General features: G+C 41.6%; 1 protein-coding gene across 1 annotated transcript; it reads left to right on the plus strand.

Annotated features, from left to right (window-relative positions):
* The first annotated feature begins 2,012 nt into the window (after positions 1-2,012).
* LOC137275009 (streptococcal hemagglutinin-like) lies at positions 2,013-5,201 on the plus strand. Its single transcript, XM_067808148.1, has one exon. It carries the CDS (start codon positions 2,013-2,015, stop codon positions 5,199-5,201), a length of 3,189 nt encoding a protein of 1,062 aa, XP_067664249.1.
* The last annotated feature ends 5,632 nt before the right edge of the window (positions 5,202-10,833 follow it).

The following is a 10,833-nucleotide window of genomic DNA, read 5'->3' on the forward strand; positions in this document are numbered from 1 at the left end:
ACAACCAATATCCAGCTCATCTCAGCTCAGCTGATGAAAGGCGCTTTGTTTCTTCCCTCGATCATATGACATCAGTCTCAACGGCCCATGGTATTTTTTAATCTCAACTGCCTGGGGACCATACAACCCTCAGTAGACGTGCATATGGTAAACGCTTTGCGCCTATTTGGAGAAGAAGCATTTCATTTACTTCATCTGCCCTCAAAAGAATCTATACACCTATATTTCAGTTAAAAGCAACGTGATACACATGTTATTAATCGGTGATTTGGGGTGTCATAGTTTTGAACTTTTGTGACTTTTGAACTTTAAGTTTCATAGTTTCGTTTTATATATTCACTTTTATTCCTTTGTGATTGTTTGGTTGAATCCTGTTTCTAATTGTGTCTTTTCTTTTGCGCATCAGTATTTACAAGATCATATGAGTAAGAATCCTTCAAAAGAGAACAGCAAGCAATATATACCGTAGCGATGTAATGAAAAAGTCATACATGAATCTGTTGCTGGGCCTGAGCTTTGCTGGAATCTCTTACATGCTGCAGAGATGACGTAATAAGTAACAAGTATAACACGACCTCAAACCAATCATAGCTAGACCCCAGATAACATTGTTTCCCCAACTGGATTTGTATCCATCCCGGACAAGTTTCTTCTATGAATATAAACGTGTACTGCGTTCGACTGCCTCGCAACGGCCGTATCGTCTCTCCCCGTCCCCAACACCGCTACAACATTAACACGAAGACTTTTGACAGATAAACTGTCTTAGATTTAAAGCAATCAGAAAACCCCATTACGGTTTAAGTGAGAAAAATCCTATCTCGCGAAATAGCTACACCCTTGGGTCTTACAGTGCACAATTCTTAAGAAGGTGTAAATTAAGGAATCGTTTAAAACCGAACGCCGGTTAACAGGCCGACATTTCGTCGCGCCGCCGCGTTCATTAGAGTAGCCAGAATCTGGCGTTTCGCAGCGGCATCGTCGCCGAGTTAACTTTTCGATACCACCGCTTTATTGGCCAATCGCTATCACTAATTACCACCCCGTGGGGCGAAAGGGTGGCATGAAAATTAGAATGATGGGTTTATCTGAAGCGTATGTCAAAACCGTAAGAGGCTGCGATAGTAGAGATAGCAGCATATCACATTGAAGTCTGCAGTTTGTGGTTGTGAACGGTTCCAGCTGACTGCTGCATGGCTTGTGTATAGAATGTATCCAAACCTGGTTTTGTGCTGAAAGAGAAATGCAGAGAGAAAAAATGAAACATTGTCAGTTATACATGGTCACGTGTATAAATAAATATATAAACGCGTGTTAGGACGTTTTTACTTAAAAATATTCGTTTATCAAAGCTTTTAGAGTTCATGGCCTGTACTATGAAAATATGTCGAACTAATCATGTCGAACATACTGTTTGTCAAACTAATTATTATCTAGTGAACTGCATCGTTCGTCTGTTAGGTACTCTACTCAAAAGACAAGTGTTCAGTGAATTCTTTCAAGGTGTTCAACTTCAAGGTTTAAGTAGGTTCCTTTCCCATAAAAAAGTGCAATCTGTGAAGCCAGTTCTTGCTGTCTTCCAACTAAAATATCGTAATGCGTAAAATCAAGTACTTAACTTACTTGGTTCCATTAAAGGCTAGGGCCACTGGCACTGCGTAACAATCATGCAATGCGTTAATGTTGGACAAAAGAGACCCAGTTATCTGACCTTGTCTGATTTCTGTAACATCCCTGTACTTTGCTGTCCTTATGACAGTGTTAGTTTAGTTCAAGCAATGTATAGTTAACATCCACTGTCATCAAGCAACGCAACCACTCTCAGCACCAACAGTACACCCAGCAACTCTATCACTCCCAACACTCACAGGACACCTAGCAGCTCTATCACTCCCAACACCCACAGGACACCTAGCAGCTCTATCACTCTCAACACCCACAGGACACCTAGCAACTCTGCCACTCTCAACGCCAACAGTACATCCAGCAACTCTGCCACTCTCAACACCCACATGACACCCAGCAACTCTGCCACTCTCAACACCAATAGTACATCCAGCAACTCTATCACTCCCAACGCTCACAGGACACCTAGCAGCTCTATCACTCCCAACACTCACAGGACACCTAGCAGCTCTATCACTCTCAACACCAACAGTACATCCAGCAACTCTATCACTCCCAACACTCACAGGACACCTAGCAGCTCTATCACTCTCAACACTCACAGGACACCTAGCAGCTCTATCACTCCCAACACTCACAGGACACCTAGCAGCTCTATCACTCTCAACACCCACAGGACACCCAGCAACTCTACCACTCTCAACATCCACATGACACCCAGCAACTCTGCCACTCTCAACGCCAACAGTACATCCAGCAACTCTGCCACTCTCAACACCCACATTGCACCCAGCAACTCTATCACTCTCAACGCCAACAGTGCATCCAGCAACTATACCGCTCTCAACACCCACAGTACACCCAGCAACTCTGCCATCTTCAACAGCCACAGTACATCCGGCAATTCTGCCACTCTCAATACCCACAGTACATCCGGCAATTCTGCTACTCTCAACACCCACAGTACATCCGGCAATTCTGCCATCCTCAACACTCACTGTACATTCGGCAATTCTGCCATCCTCAACACTCACTGTACATCCGGCAATTCTGCCACTCTCAATACCCACAGTACATCCGGCAATTCTGCCATCCTCAACACTCACTGTACATTCGGCAATTCTGCCATCCTCAACACCCATAGAACATCCGGCAATTCTGCCACTCTCAACACCCACAGTACACCCAGCAATTCTGCCACTCTCAATACCCACTGTACATCCGGCAATACTGCCACTCTCAACACCCACAGTACATCCGGCAATTCTGCCATCCTCAACACTCACTGTACATTCGGCAATTCTGCCATCCTCAACACTCACTGTACATCCGGCAATTCTGCCACTCTCAATACCCACAGTACATCCGGCAATTCTGCCACTCTCAACACCCACTGCACATCCGGCAATTCTGCCATCCTCAACACTCACTGTACATCCGGCAATTCTGCCACTCTCAATACCCACAGTACATCCGGCAATTCTGCCACTCTCAACACCCACAGTACATCCTGCAATTTTGCCATCCTCAACACTCACTTTACATTCGGCAATTCTGCCACTCTCAATACCCACAGTACATCCGGCAATTCTGCCACTCTCAATACCCACAGTACATCCGGCAATTCTGCCACTCTCAACACCCACTGTACATCCGGCAATTCTGCCATCCTCAACACTCACTTTACATTCGGCAATTCTGCCACTCTCAATACCCACAGTACATCCGGCAATTCTGCCACTCTCAATACCCACAGTACATCCGGCAATTCTGCCACTCTCAACACCAATAGTACATCCAGCAACTCTATCACTCCCAACACTCACAGGACACCTAGCAGCTCTATCACTCCCAACACTCACAGGACACCTAGCAGCTCTATCACTCTCAACACCAACAGTACATCCAGCAACTCTATCACTCCCAACACTCACAGGACACCTAGCAGCTCTATCACTCTCAACACTCACAGGACACCTAGCAGCTCTATCACTCCCAACACTCACAGGACACCTAGCAGCTCTATCACTCTCAACACCCACAGGACACCCAGCAACTCTACCACTCTCAACATCCACATGACACCCAGCAACTCTGCCACTCTCAACGCCAACAGTACATCCAGCAACTCTGCCACTCTCAACACCCACATTGCACCCAGCAACTCTATCACTCTCAACGCCAACAGTGCATCCAGCAACTATACCGCTCTCAACACCCACAGTACACCCAGCAACTCTGCCATCTTCAACAGCCACAGTACATCCGGCAATTCTGCCACTCTCAATACCCACAGTACATCCGGCAATTCTGCTACTCTCAACACCCACAGTACATCCGGCAATTCTGCCATCCTCAACACTCACTGTACATTCGGCAATTCTGCCATCCTCAACACTCACTGTACATCCGGCAATTCTGCCACTCTCAATACCCACAGTACATCCGGCAATTCTGCCATCCTCAACACTCACTGTACATCCGGCAATTCTGCCACTCTCAACACCCACAGTACACCCAGCAATTCTGCCACTCTCAATACCCACTGTACATCCGGCAATACTGCCACTCTCAACACCCACAGTACATCCGGCAATTCTGCCATCCTCAACACTCACTTTACATTCGGCAATTCTGCCATCCTCAACACTCACTGTACATCCGGCAATTCTGCCACTCTCAACACCCACTGCACATCCGGCAATTCTGCCATCCTCAACACTCACTGTACATCCGGCAATTCTGCCACTCTCAATACCCACAGTACATCCGGCAATTCTGCCACTCTCAACACCCACAGTACATCCGGCAATTTTGCCATCCTCAACACTCACTGTACATCCGGCAATTCTGCCACTCTCAACACCCACAGTACATCCGGCAATTCTGCCACTCTCAATACCCACAGTACATCCGGCAATTCTGCCATCCTCAACACTCACTGTACATCCGGCAATTCTGCCACTCTCAACACCCACAGTACATCCGGCAATTTTGCCATTCTCAACACTCACTTTACATTCGGCAATTCTGCCACTCTCAATACCCACAGTACATCCGGCAATTCTGCCACTCTCAATACCCACAGTACATCCGGCAATTCTGCTACTCTCAACACCCACAGTACATCCGGCAATTTTGCCATCCTCAACACTCACTGTACATCCGGCAATTCTGCCACTCTCAATACCCACAGTACATCCGGCAATTCTGCCACTCTCAATACCCACAGTACATCCGGCAATTCTGCCATCCTCAACACTCACTGTACATTCGGCAATTCTGCCACTCTCAATACCCACAGTACATCCGGCAATTCTGCCACTCTCAACACCCACAGTACATCCGGCAATTCTGCCACTCTCAACACCCACTGTACATCCGGCAATTCTGCCACTCTCAACACCCACAGTACCTCCAGCAACTCTGCCACTCTCAACGCCCACAGTACACACACCAATTCTACCACCCTCAACACCATCAAGACACCAACAAACTCCACCATCATCCACGCCCATAGTACATCCAGCAACTCTACCAGCCTCAACACCCACTGCAGCTCAACCAGCTTTTGAAACACTGAACTTCCCAGTAACCGTGACAAATTTATCAATCCACTTAATACGCCCGAACAAAAGCTGTTACCATGGTGATACAACCGTATACACAATCCACTGTTAACATATATCCACCTGGCAACCATGCAATCCTATATTAATTCCTATTACAAGAATAATTTATTCAAAGCTTCAGTCCCAATAAGTCTTAGCTCGTATATCTAACCATCACAAGACATTAAACGTTTTAAATACAGAACTGCAGTTTTTTTTCCACAGTTTTGTCAGAATGGATGAAAATGGCTCAAAGCACCATCGTTCCTTCTTCAGCGAGTGACGTTCAGCATCACTCCGATGTCCGCAGCATCCATCTCAGTTCCTCTCTTCATGTATTATCATGTCTTTTGAACTTTTCTTAATATCAACCATGGCGAGACGATAATTATCCCTGTATGTTGACTCGTATAAAGATCATTTAATGATCGGCGGACCTTGCGGTTTTAGTTCTTTATTTTTGTATCAACTTTAGTTATTACGCCGCTCTGATTCGGGGAGATAACATTATAACCTTCATTCGTTGTGCTCCATGGTGGGACGGCACGTTCGGTTCATTTAATGTGTAAATCTATCTGACATTATACATGTTAAGATTACACTATTAAGTCATATTTTCAACCAGCCATCGAAGACTAAAGAGCAAAATCGCCATTAATTTCGTTTCGTCTGTACTTCTAAGAGTGATAACAGTAAAAGGTGAGATAGATGTAAAAGTAGGACTGGCGCCACATGCGAAACCGCAACGCCTCTAAGTTAATATATTTTAGCGTGTTAAATTAATGTAAAAGGCGACACGGGGGTGTTTGGAGCTTCGCTAATCCAGGGAGGTGGGGTGTTTGGGGAGACGTGGTGCCAATCGCCAAAATCTACACATATTTGCATAAGTTCTAACAAACTGACGCAGTGCAAATAATTCTAATTATACATCAAACACGTCTGCCTGACATAGCCATCAAGGTTCTCACATTCAGTCTAATGGAACCGAACCAAGACATAACCCCTTTATTCTGTCTGTCATAAATAAACACAATAAATATTCTGTCTGAAAAGGCGGACCGAGCACGAAAACACTCCTCAAGAAGTCCAGGGTCTCATATATTTAGGCGTTTTTTAATACACTTTAGATTATCTTAAATGGCGTCATATACTTTAGAGATTTCATTTAGCATTTGGTCTGTTTCGGCTGTTCCCTGTGTGTTTTGAGTGAGTTAGGGTGTACACGGTTTTTAGCAATATACCAGCAATATCACGGCGGTGTACACCAGAAATGAGCTTTACTCATTGTACCCATATGGGGAACAGAACCCTGGTTTTCTACTATGCCATCTAGGCTGTCCCGCCGCACCTTTTGTGTTTTAAAGGATAACACTTTTATATTCGTCTTCTACGGTAACTTTATTGTTATAGGATATTCATTTAGCGCACATGTCCACGCAACTAGACGCTGGAGTGTTCGCTTGATCAACGGATGTCTTTTTACTGGCATTCTTTTCCCCAGCTCCATGGGGATCATTCAACTGATGCAGCCTGTTAGATGCAGCGAGTTATCACACAGCCTCATCCTCACAAGGTACATATCTGTATCTGGGTACCTTGAAGCAGGTGAGCATCACAATGTGAAGTATTTTCGTTCCAAACAATTATGCATGTGACTTAAATATCGTTGAAAGATGCATCAAATCTATACCTCTTGACTGCCATTTCAGCCGTGGCAGGATCTGCTAATTGTGGGTTCAAATCACAGATTACATCTATCAAGTATCCTTGGTCTGTCAGCCCCATGCCGATGGCCTGTGTTCTACCAAAGTATTAAAAGACTTCATTTCTTTTGATTGTCATATTCCTACTCCCGGGGTATAACTTAAGGAAGGTTCGATCCCCGTTCTCAGAGTGAGTTGGGATTTACGCCGGTTTTAGAAATATTCGAACAATATCAATACAAAAGACAACAGAAACGGGCTTCACACATTGTACCCATTTGGGGGATCGAACTCCCGTCTTCAGTGGCTGCCCAAATGTTTCTTATTAGCAGGGATAATCTAGAACTATATCTATCTCTATATAGTCTCCCTGTTATTAGCAAGAAGTAAGCAGGTTAGATGCAGAGAATGCATTTAAGGAATCAGAGTACCAAATCCCACTTCAAGATTAGTCTCAGGTCTGAGGCATATACAAACATTAAGACGTAATTCCTTGACCATTATCTGAATGAATGTTGTTCCAAATTCGTCTCATTAAGACACATTGCAGGTGTTACGACACAGATCTCTAAAGACACATTTAAAGTGTCCAATATCTGCAATGTTCAAACATTAATCTTTCATTAAGAAAGGTATGCATAACAAAGAAGTTAACACACTCTTAAACGTGTAGCATACCACTGCCAACCTTTAATGTTATGTAATAAAATATTACATTATAGTTCCGAATACACGGAAGTTGTAAGAAACACTGCCAAATGGGTCTGTATATTTTGCATATTCCGGTAGAGGGTTTGAGAAGATTAAAGAGAAAAACAAAGACGGTCCATCATATTTTGGGCAAACAGTCCCACGCACGAGGCCGAGCAGGCATGTATACATACACTTAGCAGCTGTATGCATAACAGTGTTTACCCTGAAACGGCAATAATTAATATTTCTTTATCAAATAAATGTTAAGTCATACTATAGATATTATCATATTTCAGTAACCATTTATCATATAATGGACAGTGTTATGAAAGCATGAACTAATCCGATGATCCTGGTATCATGATCCAATATCATAGGTATGCAAATGACGTTCCAATGCGGGAACAACCGTCAAGCTCCATACAGCGATTTTATGCATACTCGCTCTGTAAACATTGAATTAAGTTAGAAGGGTTTTTTTATGTGAGAGTGATTCTGAAGGCCAATCGTGGTAGTCCAGTGGTTAAAGCGTCCGCTTGTCACGCCAAAGACCCGGGTTCGATTCCCCAAATGGGTACAATGTGTGGAGTCTATTTCTGGTGTCCATTTCAATGCTGGAATGTTGCAAAACGCAGCGTAAAACTAAACTCACGCCTACACTGTAGGCAAATCACTTGGTATTGATAACATTGGCGATTCACTCAAACGGGGTTTTCAAATATGGTATGAAAAGCTACTTTTCAATGAATGACATTACTTCTTTTTATCATTGAATAGTTTGGGTTTTTTTTAAACACAATATCTATATAATAAATATAATATTAATACACAGTATTTACCCCTAGCATATATTTAGTATAATGGAAATAATATATAATGATAATATAATGATCTGAACTGAATAACGTCCTATAAGTGTTGTTTGTTTGTTTGTTTTGTTGGGTTGGGTTTTTGTCATGTATCATGTTCAACCACAGTTCATTAAATCGAACCCTTTCTGTAACTGCGGTTATTTTGATCAAGCTATATAATATCGGTATTCTTCATTCAGTTTGTAAAAAGAACTGAAAAAATAACTTCTTTTTTTCAAAAACGGAAACGGAAATTGGCCAAAAAATTCAACAATAGATGTAGTGACAGTAGAACATTAGATGGAATGACCAATAGACACTTAGATGTGGTGACAGTAGAACATTAGATGGAATGACCAATAGACACATTAGATGTAGTGACAGTAGAACATTAGATGTAATGACCAATAAACACTTAGATGTAGTGACAGTAGAATATTAGATGGAATGACCAATAGACACATTTGATGTAGTGACAGTAGAACATTAGATGGAATGACCAATAGACACATTAGATGTAGTGACAGTAGAACATTAGATGGAATGACAATAGACACATTAGATGTAGTGACAGTAGAACATTAGATGAAATGACAATAGACACATTAGATGTAGTGACAGTAGAACATTAGATGGAATGACCAATAGACACATAAGATGTAGTGACGGTAGAACATTAGATGTAATGACAATAGACACATTAGATGTAGTGACAGTAGAACATTAGATGGAATGACGATAGAAAAATGAGATATAGTGACAGTAGAGGCATCAGATAGTGAGAATAAAATCAGCAGATATAGTGATAGCAGAAACAGTAAATGTAGATGACAACAGAAAAAAAAACAGATGCATTGACCGTAGATATAGTAGATTTGGTGACAGTAGAAACAATAGATGTAGTGACAGTAGAACATTAGATGTAATGACCAATAGACACTTAGATGTAGTGACAGTAGAACATTAGATGGAATGACCAATAGACACTTAGATGTAGTGACAGTAGAACATTAGATGTAATGACCAATAGACACTTAGATGTAGTGACAGTAGAATATTAGATGGAATGACCAATAGACACATTAGATGTAGTGACAGTAGAACATTAGATGGAATGACCAATAGACACATTAGATGTAGTGACAGTAGAACATTAGATGGAATGACCAATAGACACATTAGATGTAGTGACAGTAGAACATTAGATGGAATGACAATAGACACATTAGATGTAGTGACAGTAGAACATTAGATGGAATGACAATAGACACATTAGATGTAGTGACAGTAGAACATTAGATGGAATGACCAATAGACACATTAGATGTAGTGACAGTAGAACATTAGATGGAATGACAATAGACACATTAGATGTTTTGACAGTAGAACATTAGATGTAATGACACTAGACACATTAGATGTAGTGACAGTAGAATATTAGATGGAATGACCAATAGACACATAAGATGTAGTGACGGTAGAACATTAGATGTAATGACAATAGACACATTAGATGTAGTGACAGTAGAACATTAGATGAAATGACAATAGAAAAATGAGATATAGTGACAGTAGAGGCATCAGATAGTGAGAATAAAATCAGCAGATATAGTGATAGCAGAAACAGTAAATGTAGATGACAACAGAAAAAAAACAGATGCATTGACCGTAGATATAGTAGATTTGGTGACAGTAGAAACAATAGATGTAGTGACAGTAGAACATTAGATGTAATGACCAATAGACACTTAGATGTAGTGACAGTAGAATATTAGATGGAATGACCAATAGACACATTAGATGTAGTGACAGTAGAACATTAGATGGAATGACCAATAGACACATTAGATGTAGTGACAGTAGAACATTAGATGCAATGACAATAGACACATAAGATATAGTGACGGTAGAACATTAGATGAAATGACAATAGACACATTAGATGTAGTGACAGTAGAACATTAGATGGAATGACCAATAGACACATTAGATGTAGTGACAGTAGAACATTAGATGGAATGACAATAGACACATTAGATGTAGTGACAGTAGAACATTAGATGGAATGACAATAGACACATTAGATGTAGTGACAGTAGAACATTAGATGGAATGACCAATAGACACATTAGATGTAGTGACAGTAGAACATTAGATGGAATGACAATAGACACATTAGATGTTTTGACAGTAGAACATTAGATGTAATGACACTAGACACATTAGATGTAGTGACGGTAGAACATTAGATGGAATGACCAATAGACACATAAGATGTAGTGACGGTAGAACATTAGATGTAATGACAATAGACACATTAGATGTAGTGACAGTAGAACATTAGATGAA

Source organism: Haliotis asinina, chromosome 1 (genome assembly GCF_037392515.1).
Source record: "Haliotis asinina isolate JCU_RB_2024 chromosome 1, JCU_Hal_asi_v2, whole genome shotgun sequence".
Taxonomy (NCBI): Eukaryota; Metazoa; Mollusca; class Gastropoda; order Lepetellida; family Haliotidae; genus Haliotis; species Haliotis asinina.

What these genes read in the sequence shown, in the direction of transcription:
- LOC137275009 (XM_067808148.1), top strand. Translation starts at nt 2,013, where the DNA reads ATGACACCCAGCAACTCTGCCACTCTCAACACCAATAGTACATCCAGC.